The sequence below is a fragment of the Pogona vitticeps genome, chromosome 5 (genome assembly GCF_051106095.1).
Source record: "Pogona vitticeps strain Pit_001003342236 chromosome 5, PviZW2.1, whole genome shotgun sequence".
Taxonomy (NCBI): Eukaryota; Metazoa; Chordata; class Lepidosauria; order Squamata; family Agamidae; genus Pogona; species Pogona vitticeps.
The window spans coordinates 170,393,308-170,420,671 of NC_135787.1; the positions used below are offsets into that span (position 1 = coordinate 170,393,308).

Genomic DNA, 27,364 nt, shown 5'->3' on the forward strand with positions numbered 1-27,364 from the left:
ATTATTGGTCCACTCATCACATGTTTTTGCAAAAACACATCATATTTCAAAATATGTATTTATTTATTTAAATGTATCTCTTTATTCAAAACAATTTTACTCCACTGTTCTCCTTAAAAAGGGCCCAAGGTGCCTTACATCATTAAGTAGAAGGCATCCTTCAGTCTCAAGAGACTATGGTAACGTGCTCTGAATAGAGGTCTTGGAACAGCATCTAGTGTGGCTGAGAAGGCCAATTCGAGAGTGACAATGCCTTCCACACTGAAGACAATTACAATCTGTCCCCTGTCCAGCTCTCTGACTTTGCTGGTTTTGGGACGGCCTCTTTGCCTCGGCCTGCTGAACAGGGGTCTCTTCCAATTGGGAGCGGCCATGCTGTACCATCTGCCTCTAGGCTGAATGCTCAGATGTCAAGGTTTCCCATCTGTTGGGGTCCATTCCAGCTTGCAGATATCCTTGGATCGCAGCTGTGGTCTCTGTCTGAGGCACTTTCCCTGCGCTAATTCAAATACAGAAGATCTTTTGGAATCTGACTGTCAGCCATTCTCATGACATGCCCGAGCCATAGACGTCGCTGTTTCAGTAAAGTATACATGCTAAACATCCCAGCTTGTTGTTGTTGTTGTTTAATTGTTAAGTCGTGACCGACTCTTCGTGACCCCATGGACCAGGCCCCGCTGTCTTCCACTGCCTCCCAGACTTTGGTCAAATTCATGTTGGTAGCTTCGATGACACTGTCCAGCCATCTCGTCCTCTGTCATCCCCTTCTCCTCTTGCCCTCATACTTTCCCAACATCAGGGTCTTTTCCAAGGAGTCTTCTCTTCTCATGAGACGGCCAAAGTATTGGAGCCTCAGCTTCTGGATCTGTCCTTCCAGTGAGCACTCAGGGTTGATTTCCTTCAGAATGGATAGGTTTGTTCTCCTTGCAGCCCAGGGTACTCTCAAGAGCCTCCTCCAGCACCACAATTCAAAAGCATCCATTCTTCGGCGATCAGCTTTCTTTATGGTCCAGCTCTCACTTCCATACATCGCTACTGGAAAAACCATAGCTTTGACTATGCGGACCTTTGTCGGCAAGGTGATGTTTCTGCTTTTTAAGATGCTGTCTAGGGTTGTCATCGCTTCCCTCCCGAAAAGCAGGTGTCTTTTAATTTCGTGGATGCTGTCACCATCTGCAGTGATCATGGAGCCCAAGAAAGTAAAATCTGTCACTGCCTCCATGTCTTAACCTTCTATTTGCCAGGTGATGGGACCAGTGGCCATGATTTTAGTTTTTTTTTTAATGTTGAGCTTCAGACCATTTTGGTACTCTCCTCTTTCACCCTCCTTTAGAGGTTCTTTAATTCCTCCTCACTTTCTGCCATCAGAGTGGCATCATTTGAATATCAGAGGCAGTTGATATTTCTTCCGGCAATCTTAATTCCGGCTTGGGATCATCCAGTCCTGCCTTTCACATGATGTATTCTGCATATAAGTTAAATAAGCAGGGGGACAATATACAGCCTTGTCCTACTCCTTTCCCAATTTTGAACCAATCAGTTGTTCCATATCCAGTTCTAACTGTTGCTTCCTGTCCCACATACAGATTTCCCAGGAGATATATAAAGTGGTCAGGCACTCCCATTTCTTTAAGGACTTGCCATAGTTTGCTATGGTCCACACAGTCAAAGGTTTTTGCGTAGTCAATGAAGCAGAAGGACAGGTTACTTACCTGTAAACATGGTTCTTCAAGTGGATTCTCCATGAATACACACTAGTGGGTTTAGACAGCGCCTGCGCTGGCCTCTCGGAATTTTCTAGAGCTGTAAGAGAAAAGTAACAATGTTTTAGGCTACCCCTTACCGCGCATGTCTAGCCCGCCAACGGCTCAGTTCCATATGCCCGCCACAAAGAAGAGTTGGGACTCGATTCCAATGACGGACATGTGGGGAGGCCGGGCGGGACGTGTGTATTCATGGAGAATCCACTTGAAGAACCATGTTTACAGGTAAGTAACCTGTCCTTCTTCAACGTGGTTCTCCATGAATCCACACTAGTGGGTGATTAGCAAGCAAACTTACTGGATGGTGGGCCGTCATTGTAGCAATGACGTAAGGACAGCCCTTCCAAACTTGGTCTCATTCTTGGCCCGAAGGTCCAACTTGTAATGGGTGACAAACGTGGACACATTAGACCAGGTAGCCGATCTGCAAATTTCTTGAATATCGACTCCTCGCAGCAAAGCTGTAGACGTGGCCACAGCCCTAGTTGAATGGGCTTTAAGACCCTCAGGAATAGGTCTGTGTTGTAGTTCATAGGCCAACGAAATAGTGGAGACCAACCATCTAGAAAGAGAGGACGACGAAGCAGCTGAACCCTTTTGCTGACCATAGAAGCAAAGAAACAGCCTAGGAGACTTCCTAAAGTCTTTAGTCCTTGAGACATAATAGGCAAGTGCCCTTCGGACGTCCAAAGAATGAAGCACGCGCTCAACATCTGTCACTGCTTCAGGAAACAACGTTGGTAAAACCAAAGGTTGGTTAACGTGGAACTCAGAAACCACCTTAGGGAGAAAGGAAACATCAGGATGCAAAACAACTTTATCCTTGTAAAACTGAAGATAGGGAGAATCCGCACGCAAGGCTGCAAGTTCACTAGCCCTCCTAGCCGAAGTAATGGCTACTAGGAACAAAGTCTTGAAAGACAGGAACTTAAGGTCACAAGAGGCCATAGGCTCAAATGGAGGTCTGGTGAGGCTATGTAAAACAGTCTGCAAAGACCATTGTGGCACTGGTTTCTTCAACGGTGGCCTCATGTTGCTTAAACCCTTGAGGAAGGCCTTAAGCGTTGGGTGTGAAAACCAGCGAGATGACTCAGAACCCTGAGGTTGAAAGGCCACAATAGCCGCTGTGTAAACCTTCAGGGTAGATTTGGACAGTCCAAAGTCAAAAAGATGTCTGAGGTAAAGCAGGAGGGTAGACAAGGATACTGGGGATGATTGTAAGTTACGTTCCTTGGCAAACTTCAGGAAATTCCTCCATTTATATTGATAAAGCAACTTTGTTGCTGGTTTACGAGCCTTATCAATGACTTCAATTAGTGATGGGAAATCCTCCACGCTGTCAAATGGAGGGTTTCCAGGTCGGGATGTAGAATCTTCCCGTTGTCCAGAGTGAGAAGATGTGGATGCAATGGTAATGTCATGTAGTCCACTGCCCCCTGAAATAGTGCGGAGAACCACGGTCGACGTGGCCACCAAGGGGCGATCAGGATCGCCTCCGCTCTCATTCGCAAGACTCTGATGATAGTTCTCTGCAGAAGAGGTAGCGGGGGGAACAGGTAGACCAGTCCCACGTCCCAAGGTACCATGAAAGCATCCCCGAGGGAGTCCTTTCCTCTCCCGGCCCGAGAAGCGTAATGCAGACACTTCTTGTTGCTGGGAGTAGCAAACACATCTACTTGAGGTCGACCCCACATCCGACAAAGTTGGAGGAATACCTGCTGATCCAATTCCCACTCGTGGGTCTGAGCAGAGCGGCGACTCAAGTCGTCCGCCAGCTGATTGTCTGCTGTAGCAATGTGGATGGCTACCGGAAAGATGTGTTGCTGGTAGCACCACTCCCACAGCTGGATAGTGAGGAACAGAAGAGACTTTGATCTTGTGCCTCCCTGCTTGTTCACGTAGAACATCGTGGTGGTGTTGTCCGTGACTAGTTGTATGGCCCTGCCCCTCACCAGGGGAAGAAAGGCCCTGAGAGCTTTTATGACCGCCAACATCTCCAAATGGTTGATGTGCAGCGTCAATTCTTCTGGGGTCCAGAGGGCATTGATCTGATGACCCTCGCAATGGGCTCCCCAGCCCGTCGGACTTGCATCTGTGGTGACCTGTCTGGTAAGTAGAATGGGTGCGAACGGCCTGCCGACCAAGAGATGGGGGAGGAATGTCCACCACTGTAGTTGGCTTGCCAGCTCTGGTGTGACCCTGAGGTGCTTTCCTTGGCTGTCTGTTTCTGGGTTGAACAGCGTGAGGAGCCAAATTTGCAGGGAGCGCATCTTCAACCGCGCGTGGGACACAGTGGCTGTCGTCGAAGCCATGAGGCCCAGCAGATGTTGAGCTAGCCTGGCCGACACCCTGCGACGCGGTTTGAACTTGCGAACCGCTTGTCTGATCTTGTGGACGCGTTCTAGAGGAAGAAACATGCGGCCTTGCACTGCATCGAGATGCGCCCCTATGTAGTCCATCGTTTGGGAAGGCTCTAGATGAGACTTGTCGAAATTGATGGATAGTCCCAGGGCTTGAAGAGTGTTGAGGACGAATTGAGTGTCCCGATATGCCTTTGGTTTGGATCTGGAGACGATGAGCCAATCGTCGATGTACGGGTAAATTTGGATGCCCTGTAAGCGCAGGTAAGCCGCTACCGGGGCCATACATTTGGTAAAGGTCCTCGGTGCCGAGGCTAGACCGAAAGGAAGAGCCACGAACTGGTATACCGTATCCTTGAACATGAGACGGAGATACTTTCTGAATTTCCGGTGGATCGTCACGTGAAAGTAGGCATCCTTGAGGTCCACCACCACAAACCAGTCTCCTTTCTTCAACAGGTGAAGGATCCCCTCTAGAGTGACCATCCTGAAGCGACGAGGCCTGAGGTAAGAATTGAGGTCCCTCAGATCTAGTATGGGACGCAGACCGCCGTCCTTCTTCGGAACAGTGAAGTACCGGGAGTAAAACCCGTTCAGGATGTCTCGCTGAGATACTACCTGGATGGCCTGTTTCTCCAGAAGGGTGAGAATCTCGTCCTCTAGGATGGGATCGAACGAGGTAGGCTTGATCCAGCCTAGAGGAGGTAACTCTATAAACTCCAGGCGGTAGCCGGAGCTTATAATGTTCAAGACCCAGGTGTCTTGGGTAATCTTGTTCCAGTTGTGAAGGTAAGGAGAAAGTCTTGTGTGTGACCTGATGGACCGGACGGGATGATGAGAGTCAAAGATATTGTTTTGACCTTTTCCCCCCAGGTTTGAAGGACTGCCGCTTGTACGCCTGAGGCTTGAAGCTGGAGGCTGATGAAGAAGCCTGCGAGGATCGAGGGGCTGTCTGAGATCGGAATGAATGGTAAGTGGAAGGACCAGGTTGTTGATAGGTCTGCTGCTGATAGGTCTGTTGCTGGGGCCTAGGTCTCCATTGCGATTTGGAGGGCCTAGGATGCTGCTGCACTGCATAAGATTTTGCCGTCTTTTTGCTCTTGTGCAAGTTCTCGAGGTTCTCATCTGTGGAGCCATTAAATAGTCCCGTAGCATCAAAAGGCAGATTTTTAATCCTAGCCTTGATGTCCTCCATAATATTGGCAGAACGAAGCCAGGCGTGCCTTCTTAAAGTAACGATGGATGCCAAATTTCTCGCATTGGCATCAGCGACGTGGCGGGAGGCTAAGCGTTGGTGCTTGGAAACGGTCAAGGCCTCCGCATGGGCATTCAGACAAGTCTGCCTGATGTCTTCCGGGGCTACTTGTAAGGCTGGCAAGACTCTTTCCCATAGTTGTTTCTGGTATGCACCCATAGCTACTAAGTAATTGAGAGCTCTGAGTGCAAAAGTAGTCATAGAATATAGCCGCCTGCCCAAAACTTCCAAGTCCTTGCCCTCCTTAGTGGTCGGAGTTGGATGACCTTTGGCTGGTAACCTTGAAACACTAGATTCCACCACCAAGGAATTGGGAGCTGGGTGCTTTAACAAGAACGAGGTATCATCTCCATGTACACGGTACATGTTCTCAGTACGCCTGGACATATTGGGAGGGTCAGCAGGGTGCTGCCAATATTCCTTGAGAAGGTCCATAAGTTCAGGCACGTAGGAGAGACTGACAGGGCGAGACCTTGCAAGGTGGATATCCCCAAAAATCAGATCGTCTGCACGCGAAGGGGATTTTTCTACGTCCAGTTTAAGCGCTGCAGCCATCCTAGAAACCATCTGAGGATAAGAGGAAAAGTCCTCAGACGGGGAGGAAGGATGGATGTCAGCTGCGTCCGAGCCTAGGGGTTCTCCTGGAGGTGGTAATTCCAGAGAAGCCTCAGAAGTGTTGCCATCCTCTTGTTCAGAAGAGGAGTGAGGGTCCTGGCTTTCCTCATCAGAAGACTGGAGAATACTAGGGCGAGAGTCCGTATCCTTAGTCTTAGAGGTTTTACGAGGTCGAGGTGCCTGGGGTACAGGTTCAGGCACCGGGCGCACCGGCGGAGAAGTCGGCGTCGGTCGACCTGGAGGGTCAGTCGGCTTAACCGGTGCCGAGGGAGCAGGTTTGTCCGCGATCGGACGCTTGCCATGTCGACCCTTTCTAGGGGGTGAGGCAGACGACGAAGAGGAAGAGGTGTATCGGGACCTCTTCCGACGTCGACGCCGGTCGCGAGAAGTCGAGGACGAGGACTCAGTAGAATCGTCCCGCCGACGACGCCGACGCCGGGACCGTTTCCTATCCCTGCTGTCCTCGGAGTCGGAGGAAGAGTAGTCTCGACGACGATGCCTCTTATGCCTATCGGCACCAGAACCGCGTTTACGTTTGCGGTGGCGCCGGGGCTTCTTAGGCACAGGCTCCTCCTCTAACTCGGATGCTGGAAGCCGAGGAGAGGGGGCCGGAACAGGCTTAACAGGTCTCACTGGTGTAGATGGAGACTTGGAGCCTGGGGATCCCGGCGTCGAAGATCGCGAGCCCGTCCCTAGCCCGGTTAGAATGGGGCTGCGAGGGACACCCGGCAGATCCGCCACTATCTTCTCCAAGTGGCTCGACGTCGGTGACTTCCCGACAATGGATGGTGGCTCTTGATGAGGAGGCAAAGAGGGAGCCAAATCCGACACCGATTCCCGGTCTCGAGACGAATCCTCGAGTAAAGGAGAGGGCAATGATGTCGAAACAGATGGGACAACGAGGGTAAGTTCCTTAGCCCTCGATGATGACTTTGTTGACTGCTTTTTCTTTTTCAGAGTCTCCGACACCGGTGGAATCGAGGACTCGGCCGATGTAAAGAGGGAGACCGAAGCTGAGGTAAGTGTAGACGGGGTCTTCCTTTTCTTGGACTTGTCCTTTGAAGATGGCTTAGGTCCCTTTCCCTTAGAGGACTCCGGCGCCGAGACAACTTTGATTTCGGAGCGCACGGAGGAGGTAGAGGGTACAGCCTCCATTTGAGAAGGCTGGGACGCGGACAAAGTCTGTTTCCACAGGAAATACTTCAGGCGTTGTTGGCGAGCCTTGAGAGTAACCTTCGTGAACTGCTTGCAATGCCTGCAATGGGACACCGCGTGCGATTCCCCCAGGCAGTACAAACAGAGGGAATGTCCGTCCTGAAAGGGAAGTTTTCTGGAGCACGCGGTGCAGAGGCGAAAGGGTCCTCTCCTGGGAGATGGCTTTTCTTTAGGAGGCATAGACCAAGAGGAAAGCGGAAAACAAACTGTAGCGGAGGGTCCGATAAACTGAGAGAAGAGCCGCGTCGATAGGAACCAGAAAGGAAGTCCAATGAGGGGTAATTGAAAGATTCCTGTAGGCGCGTGGCGCCTCAGCAGGGAGCCCGTTAAGGCCTATTAGGCCTCAGCGGGAGGCTTCTTGAGGTAATCAAGGTCGTATAGAGGCACGGTGCACCGAAGAAAAATCACCAGAGGCAGAAGCGTAGTCAAAAAACGGTCCGAAGTCAGGGTAGCCAGAAAAATAGAAGAAAATAGTTCGCCAAAAACGAACCAAGAAGCAAAGCTCTAACAAGAGGTCCCAACTCACTGGCGGAAAAAAGGAACTGAGCCGTTGGCGGGCTAGACATGCACGGTAAGGGGTAGCCTAAAACATTGTTACTTTTCTCTTACAGCTCTAGAAAATTCCGAGAGGCCAGCGCAGGCGCTGTCTAAACCCACTAGTGTGGATTCATGGAGAACCACGTTGAAGAAGTAGATGTTTTTCTGGAATTCTCTGGCTTTCTCCATAATCCAGCACACGTTAGCAATTTGGTCTCTAGTTCCTCTGCCTCTTTGAAATCCAGCTTGTACTTCTGGAAGTTCTCGGTCCACATACTGCTGAAGCCTACCTTGTAGGATTTTGAACATAATCTTGCTAGTGTATGAAATGAATGCAAAGGAACGTTAGTTGGAGCATTCTTTGGCACTGCCCTTCTTTGGGATTGGGATGCAGACTGATCTTTTCCAATACTCTGGCCACTGTTGAGTTTTCCAAACTGGCTGGCATATTCAGTGTAACACCTTAACAGCATCATCTTTTAAGATTTTAAATAGTTCAACTGGAATGCTATCACCTCCACTGGCCTTGTTGTTAACTGTGCTTTCTAAGGCCCATTTGACTTCACTTTCCAGGATGTCTGGGTCAAGGTCAGGAACCACACCATCCGTGTTGTCTGGGACTTCCAGATCTTTCTGGTATAATTCCTCTGTGTATTCTTGCTACCTCTTCTTGATGTCTTCTGCTTCTGTTAGGTCCCTACCATTTTTGTCCTTTATCATGTCCATCTTTGCACAAAATGTTTCTTTAATATCTCCAATTTTTTAAAAAACAGATCTCTGGTTTTTTCCTTTCCATTATTTTCCTCTGTTTCTTTGTACTGTTCATTTAAGGAGGCCCTCTTGTCTCTCCTTGCTATTCTTTGGATGTCTGCATTCAATTTTCTGCAACTTTCCCTATCTCCCTTGCATTTTGTTTCCCTTCTCTTCTCAGCTATTTGTAAGGCCTCATTGGATAGCCATTTTGCTTTCTTTCATTTCCTTTTCTTTGGGATGGTTTTTGTTGCTGCCTCCTGTACAATGTTATGAGCCTCCATCCATAGTTCTTCAGGCACCCTGTCCACCAAATCTAGTTCCTTAATTCTGTTCTGCACTTCCACTGTGTACTCATAAAGGATTTGGTTTAGATTATACCTGACTAGCCCAGTGGTTTTTCCTACTTTCTTCAGTTTAAGCTTGAATTTTGCTATAAGAAGCTGATGATCAGAGCCACAATCAGCTCCAGGTCTTGTTTTTGCTGACTGTATAGAGCTTCTCCGTCTTTGGCTCCAGAAAACATAATCAATCTGATTTCGGTATTGCCATCTGGTGATGTCCATGTGTAGAGTCACCTGTTGTATTGTTGGAAAAGAGTGTTCGTGATGACCAGATTGTTATCTTCACAAAACTCTATTAGCCTTTTCCCTGCTTCGTTTTGAACTCCAAGGCCAAACTTCCCTGTTGTTCCTTTTAATCTCTTGGCTCCCTACTTTAGTATTCCAGTCCCCTAGAATGAGAAGAACATTGGTGTCAGTTCTAGAAGGTGTTGTAAATCTTCATAAATTGTTCAATTTCAGTCTCCTCAGCAGTGGTGGTTGGTGCATAAACTTGGATTATTGTGATGTTGAAAGGTCTGCCTTGGATTCGTATTGAAATCATTCTATCATTTTTGAGATTGTATCCCAGTACAGCTTTTTCCACTTTTTTGTTGACTATTAGGGCTACTCCATTTCTTCTATGGGATTCTTGCCCACAATAGTAGATATGATAATCGTCTGAATTGAATTCGCCCATTCCCATCCATTTTAATTCACTGACGCCCAGGATGTCAATGCTTATTCTTGCCATCTCCTGTTTGACCACATCCAGCTTACCAAGGTTCATAGATCTTACATTCCAGGTTCCTATGCAGTATTTTTCTTTGCAGCATTGGACTTTCCTTTCACTTCCAGGCGCATCCACAGCTGAGCGTCCTTTTGGCTTTGTCCCAACCACTTCATTAGTTCTGGAGCTATTTCTACTTGTCCTCTGCTCTTCCTCAGTAGCATGTTGGATGTCTTCCGACCTGAGGGGCTCATCTTCCAGCATCATATCTTTTAGCCTTTTGTTTCTGTTAATGGGGTTTTCTTGGCAAACACACTCGAGTGGCTTGCCAGTCCAGGTAGATCGCGTTTAGTCAAAACTCACCACTATGACTTGTCCTGTCTTGGGTGTCCCTGCACGGCATAGCCCATAGCTTCTCTGAATTACTCAAGCCCCTTCACCACAACAAGCCAGCAATCCGTGAAGCTCATTTTAGGACTACTCTATTTGGAACTTTGTCTTTCCAGGTGATACCAAAAATGCGTCAAAGACAATGCATATGTAATGTGTTCGGCTTCCTCTCCTGCCATGCATAAAGGGTCCAGGACTCACTGCAGTACAGGAGTGTGCTCAGGACACAGGCTCTATAGACCTGGAACTTGATATATGCCGTCAGCTTCTTATTAAGCCATACTCTCTTTGTGAGCCCACATCATTAAAAGACAGTATTTAATACCTACCTTCTCATTCTACCTATACAGAAAAAGGCAAAATATAAAAAACATTATGCATAAAAAAGCATTGTTCCATAAACAGGTATTTAATTCTTATTTGAAAATGCATTGTGAAGCTTTATTATAAATGTATGGTATTACAAACCGTCATACGTGATGGAAAGCCATGGGGATTCATAATAATATCAGGACAGATTCCTGTGTCACAAAATGGCATATCCTCTTGTGGCACAATCAATCCACAAACTCCTAGAAAACAAAATGTATTTTGAACAAGCAATTAATATTACAGAATCAATATCAAACACTGCAATCCTTATGTTGGCCAACTCACTTTCTAGTGAGATATTCTGGACAAGAGTTAAATTCTATGTTAGCTTATTGTACTAAAATAGTTTCCTCAAAATTACAACTGTTTTACTGTATTGGTATCTAATAATGCCACCATCAATGCTAGTTACCGTGTTTCCCCCAAAATAAGATAGGGTCTTATATTAATTTTTGCTCCAAAAACGCACATTAGGGCTAATTTTCAGGGGATGTTTAATTATCTTTTTTTCATGTACAACGATCTAAAAAGGTAAAGGTTCCCCTTGACAATTTTTGTCCAGTTGTGTTCGACTCTAGGGGGTGGTGCTCATCCCCATTTCCAAGCCATAGAGCCAGCGTTTTGTCTGAAGACAATCTTCTGTGGTCACATGGCCAGTGTGACTTAGACACGGAATGCTGTTACCTTCCCACCGAGGTGGTCCCTATTGATCTACTTGCATTTGCATGCTTTCGAACCGCTAGGTTGGCGGGAGCGGGGACAAGTGATGGGCGGTCACACCATCACGTGGATTCGATCTTACGACTGCTTGGTCTTCTGACCCTGCAGCACAGGCTTCTGCGGTTTAGCCCGCAGTGCCACCACGTCCCTGTACAACGATCTATAGTTATTCAAATACAGTCATTTCATCTTCTGGATGCTGCACAATGGTGGACAGCAGGGTTTCACTTAACTAGGGCTTATTTTTGGGTAGGGTTTATATTACGAGCATCCTGAAAAATCATACTAGGGATTATTTTCAGAGAAACAGGGTAGATAAAATTAAAGTACTAAGATTTTTAAAAGTTGCCATTTTGCAGTGACAGAAACAAAAAAACAAAAAAACCAAAGGCAGGCTCCCATTCTGGATACTCTAGACATTCTAAGAGTCAGGTCATTAGGCAGAGCAACCATCAGACTGGGTATTCTGGGGGTTGCAGCCATGACATCTAGAAGATACCAGAGTGAGGGAAAGCTACTGTAAAGGAACTTTCTGGAGGCATCTACTCTAAACTGTATTCAATTTTGGAAGATTCAGCCCATAATAAGACAAATGCCAAGAATTTTGAGGAAATATAAGGAAAACCATCAACTTCTTGATAACCTAGAACTCCAGCAATGTTTGATGACATTGGTCAAAGTATGGTCTTGCTCTGAAAATGACTTATACTTATGACAAAGGGTAGATATGCAACTCTGACAAAATTTGCACTTTTTCTCTCCTGTGAAAAGTGGCCAACTTTGCCCATGCCACTAAATTATTTAGATCAATAAGAAGAAAAGTGAGTTGGCAAATGCTCCAATCAAATGCTTTAAAAGACTTCAGTCCTCAGAACACTTCAGCATTTGTGTATTAAAATGTATCACATGGAGTGCCTGAGAACAGGTAGGCTAGGCTGTTCTATGCTAGCCTAGAATGGGACAGGAAGGGGGAATTACAGTGAACAAAGAGTAGATTAGGAGTTTCTGCATATTTTTGCTTTTAAGTAGTGATTTAATAGTGATTCAGCACTCCTCCACAAACCTAGTTCTCTGACAAAAGTGTTAGAGCTACAAAAAAATCATTTTAGTCATTTTCTCCCATATGAAAAAAGAGAAGTAGGCTTATTATATAATATTTACACACAGACTAATACTGTATATAACCTCTTACATCCTATCATATCACCCCATGTGCACACACATACACAAATCGTGGGTCTAGTCAAACGTAGAGTATATGTTTCTTCTTATTAGGAAAGTGTGTGGTTGTACTGGGACGAAAGGGCACCTGTAAACCTAAAATTAAATCTGTGCTAACTAAAAATTACTTTAGGGGCTGAAGCCCTTTTATATGCCAAGACGGTTCCCATAGCAGACAGCCACTGTGTTGTTTGTTTTGTGTGAAAGTGAATGATAAAAGATCCATGAAATCGACACAGAAAGGCAGAACAGCAGAAAGAACCGAGGCCTCTCCATCATAGCAGCTTCTAGCCTTTGCTGACTTGTATAACAATGGAATCGAGACGTCCAACTGCAGATCTAACACAGCTGTGCATTTCATTAGATGAAGAGCACTAGTGACACAAGTAAATAATTAACTTATTCTGCTCCGCTGACTGTGCTTATGAGACCAGTCATAGCTGACAGATTTTAATATAAGTTAAACACAAAGAGAGGATAATGAGATTAGACGTTAAAACAAAATATTTAGACTGATTCGGAAGGGGAGGACTACATTACCCTCAACAGGCAATTTAGAAGTTCCGATTTTTAAATGTAAGTTAAGAATTCCAACAAAAATCTTTAAAAGCCTTAATAGGTGGCGGGGGGATAAACAGCAATGATCTCTATAGAACTGAAGGTATACAACTGTACAACTAAAAGTCTTTTTCACCCAGCATACTTAGAACTAATTATATTATTTTAAGCATAGATATATACCTTCTAATAACTGGCTTATGATGTTTCTTTCAAAAATCCAGTGTATACATTGTCATGTATTTAATGTTAATGATATTTAAAAACACGCTGTCTTCCTTAAATTCTAGAAAGCAGAAAGTGGTGGCACATTGGACATAAGTCTTTCCAGAGCTACATTTTAAGACTTACTCCACAAGTTGACATATAGGTATTAGAATACACACAGCACTAAAGGGGCAACCACCCTATCGGATTAAGTTCTATTCAAATGCAAAGTGCTTATTTTTAAGTACATGTCCCGGAACAGGTTGTCAATCCTATTTAAATGTACATTCCATTTAGTTATTCAAAGCTCTAGATAGTAGAAATACATCTACTTTATGACACCAATAAACCCGGTAAAATTTATAAAGACATACTTTGGAATAGATATGTACAAAAAAAGCACTGTCCAACATTAATAATTTCATTAAATTAAGTTAAAATTGAAATACAAAAATTACAATTTTTCAAGGAGTACAAGACAATCCAATTTCCCTAAATTAAAGAACTTACATGGGAAGGATCACCAAAAAGTAGAATTAAATAATATATTTTACCATTTCCTAACAAAATTTAAATTTATAGTGTAGAAGACATTCTTTAGATAAACTGCTCTCTCTTGCATAGACATTGAGATCTTTCAGAGAGGACCGTCTCTCATCTAGCTAGGTCTTGGAGAAGTTACTTTCCCCCAAATACTGAACTGAATCATTTACAGCAAAATGAAAACAAGGGTGGCGGGAACCCTTATGACAAACTCTCATATTTAGCACCAAAACAATGGCATTATAATGATTTATTAGTTAAGAAATATTAATAATGCCTTAGATCAATGGTCCCCAACCTTGGGCCTCCAGATGTTCTTGGACTTCAACTCCCAGAAATCCTGGCCAGCAGAGGTGGTGGTGAAGGTTTCTGGGAGATGTAGTCCAAGAACATCTGGAGGCCCAAGGTTGGGGACCACTGCCTTAGATGCTGGCTTTGTTGTTATCTACTCCTTCAAGATATTAAAACACACCCAAGCAAGGTTTTCTTGACTTTACTCTAAAAAGTTACTCTTCTAGACAAAATCTTACTATCTTACAAAGATTTTCTGAAGCTGTAACCCAAGAGATGACATTTTTCAAATTTTGATTAACACTATGCTCATTATAGACTACAGATAGGCACCAATGCATTTGGTATTGTATCTGCATAATATTAAATGATAATCTAGTCAGGCTCCTGGTTTCCAATGAATATACTTGTTCTGTTCTACAAGAAACATTTTTTTATAAAGAGCAATTACAGTTCATGTTGAACTCCTTTAAAATAAAGATGTCAGGTATCACCAATTACTGCCAGTTTTGTCCTATTGCAGAACATTTTAATGGAGAAACTGGTGAAAAACACAGGAAAAAAATTCTACTAAAAACAGCAACATCCCAAATAACATTTTAATGTAGAATATTTTGACAAATATAATAAAATGATTATGAACAGTTTCCTACATTTGTTGGTCACAAAGACTGCAGGGTTTTTTGTGTTTAAATAATCAGATTAGCCTTTAGGGTGATAACAGGGCCCTTTAAATGTTACTCGACAACCAGTTGCTGCTTTCTCTGGGAGGCTTTCATACATTTAAATTATCATTTAAATTAATTTGGTGAAGCCCAATTGTGTAGTTCTCAAACTCCCAAATTTACACCTCGCAATTTGAGGAAGTGCATATGTGGCTAGGATAACAGTTATAGGGCATCATAAGGAGATGCTGGTTTTGAATCTAGTTTGAATATAACCATATGTCTGTTAGGTTTCTGTTTTCAAGTCTAGAGATATTAAGAGATACACTGAAGCTTTTAGGTTTGCAGTATAAAGTGGCATGCACAGTCCAAGGACTTGTCATTTATTGCTAGAATGCTGTTAAAGTCCACAGTACTTTGCCACCAAACCTGTCTTAAGTAGGAACAAATTTATATCTGTAAGATATCTTTCATAATGGCAAAGCTCTTACAACAGAGAAAAGACAAATAATCCTACTATGTTTAAAATCTGGTTAAGCTTTGTAGTATGCAAGCCAGGCCATCGGTAAAGGATCAGAAGCAACAGCTGCAATACTCCACACGTTTCTGCTGGAAAGATTAACAATGGAACCTGCCAATATGACCAAAAGTCTTGTTCTACATATTTAGCACAAGATTAAAACCCTACTTATTCAGGCATTACCAGTTAGGATCTTTGCTTACTACTGTGTATCTTCCACCACAGTTGTATCATGTACAGAGTAAATGTTAGTGCTACTACTGAGATTTCAAAATATGTGAGTGTTTTAAACTGTATATTTAAAAGATTCATCTATCAATTATCAATAATTATTCTCAACGACAGATAAATGCCACAATGACATTAAGCAAAACTGGACAATCTATTTCCCCCACTTCACTATTGTTAATTCAGAAGAGCAGAACAGCATAGGGGGATCTAGTTTATTACTAGAGCTAAATAACAAATAACTATAAAAAGTACAGCAAATGACACTTGGCTGTCCAATTGGTGGTACTTTTCTCCCACACATACACAACTATAAAAGTAGAAACCAAGTAATTTTAGTGTTGCTCTGTGTCTGAATTGTTTGCGAATCTATCATATCGACTCCTGTATTCCATTTTACATAAATATGAACTGATTTAAGCTTTTAACAGATAAATAACACATAAGCAAAGTTGATTAGCTTCTTTATTAAAACCATTCTAAATTAGAGGAGGCGCTAGAAGACAAAGCTTGTATACCAGTTTCCCATGAGCTGCTGAATGGTCTGATGTGATAAATTTGCATAGTCTGAAGCACACAAAGAGCTGATTAACTGAAACCCTTACAATGCTTCTGGAAGCAAGGATGGTAAAACAATAACTCTAGGAACATGACAAAATAGACATAGCTGAATGATTCAAGAGCTTCTGGGAAATGTATTTTTAGGATATTATTATTTGGAAACAGAATTTTGGAGATTTTTTATTTTTTAAATTTTTTACTATTGTAGTTTAGGAGAAATGAGTATCGAGGAGATGAGGAGAAGACTTACTGAAAGGGTCAGAAGGTTACCTGTTTGCTATTTGAGTTAAAATGCTTACTTGACTATTAAAACAGCAAGTTAAGCTGACATTTATTTTAAGAAGTTAGAAATCTGGGAATGTTATCTAATATTTTGATTTGGTTTGATCAAACTGGTAAGACATAAATTAAAACAGGAGAATTAATTTTTGTCTTTCATTTTAATTCAAAATACGATGCCATTAATAATATTCATTATCATTTGGTTAATAAACTAACTAATAAGCTATTCAAGCACTGCTCTGGATAGTTTACAACAGAGGTAATCAACCCCCGGTCCGTGGCCCAGTGCCGGTCCATGGCCTGAGCTGGACCGGGCTGCGGAGACAGACCTCCCACCTCCCTCCCACTCCCTTCCCCACAGCTGCTTTGCGCGCACACACACCAGTGCCAGTGTGAGTGCTCCCCCACCCCTTCACACATGTACCCATGTGAAGGGATGGGCGCCCGTGTGGGTGCTCCTCCGTGAAGGGGTGGGGAAACGCTCCCCCACTGCTTCACCAATGTGCCCGAGAGCGCACGCGCACGGGGGGTGACCCGCCTTCCTCAGAGGCTCAGCCAATCCGCAGTCCCAAAAAGGTTGGAGACCGCTGGTTTACAAGATTAAAATTTAAAACCCTCAAAACCCCACAATAACAAATAATCTGACTCAGGTGTGAGTTTGTGTAGGATATATTCAAAAGGAATGTACAAATTTTCTCTAAAATTCCTCACTTGTTGCAAAAATACAGGACCTGTTTTTCTGTTGGTTAGTTATCCAATAAACAGTGAAACTGAACAATAACAACACTCTAATGCTTCTCTCCCCCACCTTCCAGTACAAATATTAGATACAAGCTTAAAACTTTCAACCCAAGTAGTGAGACAGAGTAATCCAAACTACCGGCATGTAGAAGATATGACAATAATTGATATGATAATTAATTTTGTTTGTATTCAGAAATGTGGTGGATGGCCACTAGGTACAGGGTCTCCTCTACAGTGGCACCTCTTTCATGAGTTTCAGAAGAAACTTGCCTTTTGAAGGATACTTGTCTGTTAATGAGTACGAAGGGGTAAAAACTGTTCTTTCTACTAGCTTGTAGGGTTTCAAGCATAATGAATCATTTAAACTTCTTCCACTGTGTGTGTGTCTGTTGTCTGATCAGCACAACTGCTGTTTAATGGTATTTTAACTGTGACCCAATTCTACTTTTTGGTCTGAAAGCCGGTAAAAACTCATCAATAAGATTTACTCTTGGCAACCATAGAACTGCAGTTTCAATTGGCTTTTTATGTAAGCTGCTCTGGCACCCTATACTAGTTGAACAAACAGAACCGAAATAAAATACAGTAAAGTTTAAAAAGTGATACTTCACAGGGTTTTCAGATGTGTTCTACATGATTAGTAACAACTACCATATATTTGTAAAAAATACATACCACACTAAGTGAGTCTGAAGAAACTATGGTTTCAATAGTGTACACTAATTAGAAAGGGTAAGGGAAATAATCCATACTCTTTATGCAGTGCGCACACATGAACCCAACACCAAAGACCATAGAATTTTGGCGTCTAAAGGCAGTATCTATGAATTTAAAATAGTCTCCTTGTTTTAGAGGTATTTTTAGTGGAGATACTTCAAGAAAGTTTTAAACCTTTATCTGGGATCTCTAGATATTAAAATAGCCTCTGTTTGCCATCTGAATCCTTCTTGCTTAAACACAGATCTTCCACTTCAGGAATACTGCTCAGCACTGCTGCTTAGTTCTGTGATCAGCAAGACCTTTGTTGGAGGTGTTAATCCTTTTTCACATGAGAGACTGCGAAACGTTCTTTCAGAGAAGTGATATATTGCTTTTTTCACATCAAAGGACTCTAACTTTTCCCCTTCACTGGGACTTGTACAGAAGCAAAAGGAAATCTGGAAATATAATGATCTAATGAATATAGAAGTCAAAACTTCTGTTTTCTTCCAGCCCTCTGTGGAATCAAGAAATCATTCCAGTTCTAAAAAATTTCAGAAAGTAAGTATGGTAGCTACGTACTTTGCTACTATATGATTTTTAGAACTTGGGCTAAGTCAAGCTACTGATAAAACAGGATATCAAAATTCTTTCAAATGTGGTTTGATATTCTGCTTATCACTAAAAAAAAACAAGAAAGAAAGAAAAGAAAAGAAAAGAAAAGAAAAGAAAAGAAAAGAAAAGAAAAGAAAAGAAAAGAAAAGAAAAGAAAAGAAAAGAAAAGAAAAGAATAGAAAAATATGTTATTTGGAAATGGTCAAAGTCTCATTCTTTCCCAAACAATCCAAAGTATAGAAACATAAAAATGGGAGGCTGCCAAATATCACTTATACTGAACAGGGTATGGCACCTTAAGTCTGCTTAATTCTTGATTTTGGGAGATAAACAAACAAACAAACAAACAAACAAACAAACAAACAAACAAATAAATAAATGTGTTGAAATAATGATTTAGGACCACAACATTTTCCAAAGCTTCTATCTTCAGGGAATATATCTGTCTTGCCTATTGCAGAAACCGTACAGATGCAAAAGATTCCAGGCATTTTCTAACATGTACTCAGTTCATACAGGTAATCAGTGGGGCTGACAGAACTCTGTGTTAACTCACAGGAAGTGCAAACACTTTTCAAAATGTTTTGATGTGTCCCCAGGGGTTGCAAACAGCAAGGAAAGAATAGAAGTTGTGAACAAAATTTCAAAAAGATCTTGAAGACCAGAGAAGAGGAACAAGCTGTACTGAATCTATCCATTAAGGACAACAATCTATTCATTAAGGACAACTTCCTTCAATCTGCAGGAAGATTAAATATTGTTGGCGGAGAAGGGAATAATCCTGCAGACTAGTTTAAATAGTGAAATATGTTGTCAAAGGATGCTGTGGCACCTCCTGCTTTAAGACAAGAATTTGAACACAGAATTGTTAGGAGTGCTTCTGGGACAGGAACTAAGGGTTGGAAATCCCAATTTAGAGAAGTCTTATAAGTGCCATCTCCATGGTTAAAAGATTAATATATTCATAAATTGATATAATCATGCATACAGTTATAACTCTACTGAAAACACTAAAGATTTTGCAGAGCAGTGGAGAATACTGATAATTTTTATTCATTTTTCAAACAGTGCCTCCAAAACATCCTAATCTCTAGACCTTATTAATATATGCACCAAACAGAATAATACTAAGACAGAGCAGGACCCAAATGGATCTTAAGCTGGCTTGCGTTGCTTATGTCAGAATCAGTGACCCCACTCTCTCACACAAATCACCTTAAACACTATGTACACTTATTTTTTCTTAATAAAGATTCTACGTATCTAAAAAAGAGTACTCTTAAAAATTCAAACTGGTTCTAAATAAGAGATGTAATAGTCCAACTTCATTGAAGTCTTCCCCCCCCGATAAATGAAATGTTTTCAATTTTCCTGGATCTCTTTAGATCCTGAAATGACACAAGTCTTAAGCCCACGTTTTTAAAAACATCTAGTACTGTATACCTATAAAACTCTGAAAAAGGTTGCCATAAATTGAATCAGTTTGGCAGCACATAAATGACACATTCATTTATTTGTTTTATATCTCACCTTTCTTCCAAAACTGAGACTCACAGTAGCTCTCACAAAATGTTGATATTAACCAAATTACATTATTAAAACATAATAATATTAAAAGCAATTTTAAAACACTTGACTAGGAAAGTGCAGCACTCACTTATTAAGAGCCTCTTCCACAATGAGCACTCAACTCCTGAAGTTATCTGGAAGCTGAGTCATGGCAACTTGACTTCTTTCTTGTTAGGTTGAAATGTTTCACTGCTCATCCAAGTCGTTTCTTCAGTATGAGGCGAATCCCTGATATATCCTCCATGTTGGTTTCACTTCCCCATGATCTGAATAGGCTCGTGAAAAGGATGTACTCATTTTGGACCGGGAAGATAGGTGGTTTGAGAGAGGGGTCAGGAAGGCCATATATGTGCATATAGAAAATCCCTCACTCAACAGGGCTGGAGGTCTTAGATATTTATCATGCTGCCCTTTCATCCGTCTCCAGAAAGATTAGGACCACACACACCACAAAGACCACTGTTAACGACTGTTAACAACCCATGACAGTGGGTGGAGAAGGACAGCAGAAGTGGGATTATCCCTCATCCCCAGTCCTTTGTCCTTCTAAGGAGCCTATTCAGACCAGGGGGAAGTGAAACCAATGTGGAGGATATATCAGGGATCTCCTACCAACTCTCCTCAGACTGAAGAAGCTACTTGGATGAGTAGCGAAACGTTTCAACCTAACAAGAAACAAGTCCAGTTGCCATGAGTCAACTTCCAGATAGCCACACCTAGATGACTGAGAACCTTTACAGACATCAACTCCCAAAGGTGTGCCTGAATAAAAAGGTATTTGCCTGTTCACAAAGAAGATAGAGAGAGAGAGAGAGAGACAGCTTAGGAAGGGTGCTTTATAGCCTGGGAGCAGCCACTGAGAAAAGTGTCTTTGGGAGTATCAGGAGCAAGAAAAGGGCCTGTCACAAAGATCTCAAAGCCCAGGCAATTACTTCTACTCCTACTCTTACTGCCGCTATCATCTCTTTTCTCGTCCAGTGATTTCTTCTCTTTCCTATTTCCCTAACTTAATTTTGGGGTTGGAAGGATAGGCTTGAGTACTAAGGGTGGGGACACAAGTCATGGGACTCACTTTCAAGTCAGACTTAAATCACTCCAGCAACTTGACTTGGATTCAACTTGGTTTTGTTTTTATTTTTTCAATCGCTTAGACTCCACTCGCAACTTGGAACCCACCCACCCCTCTCTTTTTGCTGGGGGGAAAAGCTTGTTTTACTCGGGACTAGGACTTGGGGCTTGGTACCAAAGACTCACACTTTGGACCGGGACCCAAAGAGTACTCATAACCACTGGATATGAATATATTCAGTATTATTTCTTCATTTGAAAACTATTTGAATACCATTGTGTTAAAAAGTATTTTATGAGAATGGAAACAGGTCTGCTTTAAAATTCCACCTCGTTAAGAGTACAGTGGTATCTTGCAAGACGACGACCCCGCTAAATGACGAATCCGCATAACGATGACTTTTTGCGATCGCTATAGCAATTCGCAAAACAGTGATTCCAATGGGGGATTTTTGCCGGACGTTGATTAGGTCTGTGCTTTGCGAACTGTTTGTTCGCAAGACGACGATTTTTATAGCTGATCGTCAGCTTTGCAAAATGCCTACCCTGTGTTTTCCGGACCCATGCTTCGCAGGGCAACCATTTATACAGCTGATCGGCGCTTGCAAAATGGCTTCCCTATGGGTGATCTTTGCTGGACAACGAGGTATTTTCCCCATTGGAATGCATTAAACCGGGTTTCAATGCATTCCAATGGGGAAACGGATTTCGCATGACAATGATTTCACTAAACAGCGATTTCAATGGGACGGATTATCGTCGTCATGCGGGGCACCACTGTAATGTGTCACAGAGGTTGGAAATTCAATTACCCACTATCTCCCAGGAGAACAGCCAGCCTGTGTGACCTTGGGCAAGCTGCACAGTCCCAAGTGCACTCAAAAGAAGGCAACAATAAACCACTTCTGTGTATTGTATGACATGAACAGGGTCACCATTAGTTAGACCTAACTTGATGGAACATAATTATTATTATGAGGTTTACATATGAGGAGCTCAGAGCAGCATACAGTCAAAGTATTAAGCAGATATCCATCCATCCATCCACTCACCCATCCAAAATGCATCTTCTATTAGCCCAAGAAAAGCTGGGAAAGTGTTGAATTCCACTTAAGCATTTAAAAACTTGATAATAAGGTGTACCTTTTTGCCCATGACGACTGCTAAATTTGTCTCCAATTTCTGGACGTCTAGTTTGCCTTAGCAATATTTTGATCAAAAATGCATCCTCTGCATTTGAAGATATCATGACTTTTTCAATGTATGAATCAGTTGCACCTTTGTAACTAATGAATAAATCAGAAACAAATATATATATATTTCAATTAAAGAAAATAAAGATAAGTTGTCTTGATAATGAATCTAAGGAACACCAGCTTGTGTGCTTTAGTTTCAAGAGGGAAATTAATCTTTTCCAGGAAAAAAAATCTATACTGAAAGGTACAGCTAAGGAGCAGAATTAAACTTTAATAATGGAAAACCTAAGGAAAATTATTTTAGAAGTGACCGTATCAATAAGCAGTCTGAATGTAATAAAGAGCATTAAAATAAAGGCTGCAATCCAGCCTTTCTATAATAAACAGAAATGTTCCACTTTATATTAGAAGATATGAATTGTGCTCAAAGATGTGTTCAGTAACCGTCTGGTTTTTTTTCATTCTTACAAGGAGTATCTACCATACTTTTTGCATAAACAAAAGTCTGACTGCTCAAGTAGCAATCTTGGCTTGCACAAAAATAAGCACTGGAATCCAGAGTTACAAGGCTGGCAGAAGGTCCTGCTTCACCAAAGCACAATTAATGTGGCATGAAGCTTGGCTCAGAATTACACCAGAGTTGAGTAACACATGGCTTATAGGCTGTGTGCACTGACCTACCCATTTTTGCAGCCCTGAAGGCAACTCTGCATTACTGCCCCAATTATTGCTGATGGAAATTTATTGTTACTGTTCAAAATAAAGGGAATCCTCATCTTAAGTACCCCCTGAAGTGCTCATGCACAGAATCTTGCTTTAAAATAAAGGGTGCTGTCCCCAGGTTTTAAAAAATCAGTAGTGAACATCTGGTCATTCCAACCTTAAAACACGCCTCTCCTTAAATATTTGTAAGGGGAAGGCCTGCAGCAAATCTCTGGGGATTTTTGATCCAGAGAATGTTGCCCTCTCCTGCTCTGAAGAATCACAAAGACTATATACAATTGTCTTGGTCCAGAGAACCTTTTTATCTGGTCACCATGTTTTTCTCACTCTCTTCAAGTTCTACTTTTTCTATAACAAATAATCTACTGCTATTTATCACAGGCATTAAGAATTTCTTGGATAATGAAGAAGTACTAAAGTGGATTAATAAAGACAAAGGATTCAAAGAGCAGATAAATTCATAGAATCATCGAATAATGGAGTTGGAAGGGGCCTATAAGGCCCTTGAGTCCAGCCTCCTGCTCAATACAGGAATCCAAATCAAAGCAGATCTGACAAATGGTTATCTGATTTCCTCTTGAATGCCTCCAACACTGGACAAAGATGAAAGACTTTGGTCATTTAAAAGGAAACAAAGAGTACATATTTTCACAGCTGATCATTCTAGGCAAAGTAAATTAAATAGGAGAAGAATTTATTGGCAGAAGAACCTTGGAGACTGGTTATGAGGCAATACAGTATCACTGTTTAGAGTGGCCACATCCAAGGTCAAAACAGTTTTGATAACTCCAGCCTCCAGTAGGAGAGGAACAAGAAGAATCGTTGATTATCTACCTTCCTTTCTTAAAGGTTTTCCCAAGAAAATATGATAGGATAACATACGTTACTGGCACATCTTTGTATTGTGGTTGCTGTGGTACGCTGCTTCCTTCCAGAGGAGTCTGTGTCACAGTCGGCATTGATTTATTAACAAGCACCTGCTTGTTTTCTACCTTTTCACCTGTAAGTATGCAGAAAGAACAGAACCCATTTGGTATTTAATGCAACACTTTTGTCAGCAGTATAAAGTTTTTTTAAAAAATTGAAATGATGAAAAGACTGGCTCTGAATAGATTAAGAGTTTGTTAAGCCTCATCTTCCAAGTGGACTGTTCAAGCTATTAGTAAGTACTTTCTCATGGGTGAATGACTATGGAATGTTCTCTGCAGGGCTTCACACCTAGTCTGCTAAATTTTAGGCATCAGCTAAGACCTCTGCATTCATCCAGACGTTTAGTTGTTCCTCAAGTGTTGTTAAATATAATTTTAGATCTCTTCTGCCATTTCTGAGATTTAGATGTTGTTAAATTGTACCGCTGTTTTTTTCAAAGCTATTTTAGAAATTTAATGTAAAGGTAGGACTGAAATATTTTTTTAAAATTTCTGTTGAAGCAGGCTGTACAACAAAAGACACAAGGAAAGATTCAGGTGTCATCTTATGACAATCATGTACATAATGCAAAGAAGTACCTTTGTTATAATATTTCAGCATGTTGGCAAAATGAAAGGGAGAAGGGAAAATAAGGGGAGAAGAGCGAGAGAGAATACAAAATATTATAGCTCTTTAAAGGCTAACACGCTATGTCTGAAGAAGTAGATTTTGACCCATAAAAGTCCACACTGGAGTAATCTGTTAGTGCTCAAAGTGCCACATTATTTTGCCTTTGTCTTGCTCTCTCTCTCCTCTTTTAATTTTGCCAGTGTACATAAACCAAGGCCCCTTTCTGTACTTCATAACTAGTGCTGCAGCATGCTTTGTTTCAGTGCATAAAACTTTTCTACTATGCTCTTAAATAAGCAAGAGTTTAATGGTTATGTAGCACATTTAATGCAGCATGAAGTATGTTAAGATTCTGTATACACACACATAACATAGCGGACATACGTAAATACACAGTCTATTTCACTTGACATAATCCAGAATTACTATGAGCAAAGTTCTTCTTATGGGAAGTTTTCTGGAAAGCAAGCAATTTTCACAATTCCTTCTATACCTTGGCTCTGTCAGTGATTTCTCCTGCATTGTTCTGAACAGTCATTCAAACCTGCATAGCAGCTGGAGGGGGGAAAACACAGCACTGCAAGGGGGGAAATAGTGAAAACTACTTCTTTCTGTTTTTCCACTGGGAGTGCTCCTTACACAGAAGTCAATCTGTCTGTATCAAACCATTATGCAGTAGAATCCTCTATCTGTAGGATCAGTTTCCATTGATTCACTTATCTGCTGTCTGAAAATACTAAACTGAACCCCTAAAAATATTTATTTGTACGGATTTTCAGGGTGCATTTACCAGACTTGGCCACTAGAGCATACAATAGCTCCATGTTTTTCAGCAGGGGGCATCTGCAGGAATCGATTCCACATGGATATAATGGTCCTACTGTAGTTTAGTTAGGCTCCTTTATATGTCTGGCTAAAAGTAGCCAGAATCTTACAGGCTATTTGGATAAAATTTGCATAACTTGCTGTCATTAATTGCCGAGATCCTAAAGTGTGTCTCGATTGTGTGCCTGGTCACATGCCTGACTGCAGAACTGAGATGTGCCACAGCATCTGGTCAATTAGCTCCAAGCAGCTGCTGTAAGTTACACAAACTCTGAACAAACACCAGTCAGATTGTGGACTATCTTTTAAAAAAAGTCTGCCTTATCTGCAAAATCTTTCTTGCATTTACCATAATTCAATCTACACTATTACATTTTGGTGTACGTACATTTTGTCTTTTTCCTATACTTCTGGTATGGTGACTGAAAGCCACAGTGCAAGGACAGACATTTCTTATGGTCTTATACCTTGATTTTAGCAAAACAAAAAACAAAACAAAAAAAACCCAGTTTAAGATTTTTTTTTCTTAATGTAAAACATCATTGTATATACCTGGAGAGCAAATGCCATCAGCATCTAAAACTTCATGGCGCCAGATTGGTTTGTGTGTAGCAGCGTCCAACATGGGCCCCATCACCTTGTCGAACGTCTGGTTTGTATAGCGTTTCAGAGTACATTTTGCATTTTTGTACACAAGGCACCTTCCAAAACCTTAACAATAGAGAAAAAATTATCCATCAAAATTACTGTTATGATTATCCAAGATTAAAACCAAACAGCAATGAGTAATGTGTTTTAAATGCTGTATTTAAATGTAAAGTACAGAAAAAGGCTTTCAGAGGACTCTCATGTCTTCTGTAGTTAAAATTTAAGTTGAAGTTTTCACAGTTTAAGAATGGGTTCAAAGACAACTACATTTTCAGTCATCTAAGGCAGTGAGGTGCTACAACAGAAGCATGACATCTCATTACACTCACATTTTGCAAGAGTGAAAATCTTTTTGCTGACTAAGACACAATTAAGATGCTGCTGTTTATTCTCCAGCCCTCAGATAAATATTCTAACAAAAAAGGGTACCTAAAAAGATTAACTGGATTTAATTTCTCTAATATAATCCATACATATCAGAGAAGAACCCTAATAACTTTTATGGTCCAAATGAAATATACAAATATTCATTGGATTTCGTTTAATAAACATAACTGGTTCAAAATCTTTCTAAAATACATCCATATTCCTAGATACAAGGATAATGTCTTTTCAGACATTTTAGATTTTAAACTGTAACAGTTTTAAGTATTGTACAACATATCTATATCATTCAGTTATACTAAGTAGTTCTGTGCAGTCTTTGATTCCCCCCTAATGTTACTAGTCTACCATAAGGAAAACATTCTGCTTTAAATCATGTCTGCTATTGTTTTAGAAAAAAAGAATAAATTAAGTGTGCAGACATTAATGCCAAAGATACATGTCTAGGAATAGTACTGCTGTTGCCTGGCAACTAGCAGGCGGAGTGCTAACTACAGGGAAAAAGTGTGCTAGTGTGTATCAGTACAAGCTAGCACAAAAGTTTTTTGGCCACACAGAGTAAACCTCAGGGACACTACAACATTACACATTTCTCAAGGGAGTTGGCATTTTTAAAATGATTGATAGCAGAATACTAAAAGCATTATCATCTGGACAAGCCTGACTAAAGTGATATAAGCAATACTCTTCGATAGCCCCGCATTGTGCCTCCCCCTGCAACAACATTTAGTATGTTATTTCGGTTAGGTGCCGATTCTGCTGAAGAATGCGCAGCACTGCAAACTACACTGACTTTAGAAAGCTTGCCTTCTCAATAAAGAAGAGGTAATTCACAAGTGAGCAGACACACAGATTATTTCGATAGTGCTAGTACTATTTTTTTGCATTTTGTTTTATTTGCTGCAACACCATTTTTCTGTAATTATTTATTTTATTTTATTTTATTTGCTGCAACACCATTTTTCTGTAATTATTAGAGTCAAAATGGTCTTGGACACATGGCCCTTTCCACCAAGGGATCAAGCGCCATTGGTTTTTATTGTTATGGAAAAGCAAAAATACTTAAGGCATAATCCAGTGAAACACTTAAAGTACCCATAGTTTTAAAAGCAGAGTTAAAGAATGTATGTCTTATTTCTCTCTTGAAACAATTTTAAAATGCCTTTAACATTTAAAATATATAGAAATAAAAGCCCTTTGATAAGTTACATCCCCGTTTTTCCAGATCCCAAAACAACCTCCCTTTAAAAG

At 41.4% G+C, this 27,364-nt stretch overlaps 1 protein-coding gene across 2 annotated transcripts in view; it reads right to left on the reverse strand.

Annotated features, from left to right (window-relative positions):
• The window catches only part of POLR3B (RNA polymerase III subunit B), an 88,991-nt gene that overhangs the window by 20,250 nt on the left and 41,377 nt on the right, over positions 1–27,364 (reverse strand). For both annotated transcript variants that reach the window (XM_078376207.1, XM_020803636.3), the window contains 4 exons: positions 25,634–25,792; positions 23,600–23,717; positions 21,942–22,084; positions 10,404–10,507 (listed from right to left, as the gene is read on the reverse strand). In XM_078376207.1, the coding sequence (XP_078232333.1) occupies positions 10,404–10,507; positions 21,942–22,084; positions 23,600–23,717; positions 25,634–25,792 (524 nt within the window). The remainder of the gene's footprint in view (positions 1–10,403; positions 10,508–21,941; positions 22,085–23,599; positions 23,718–25,633; positions 25,793–27,364) is intronic.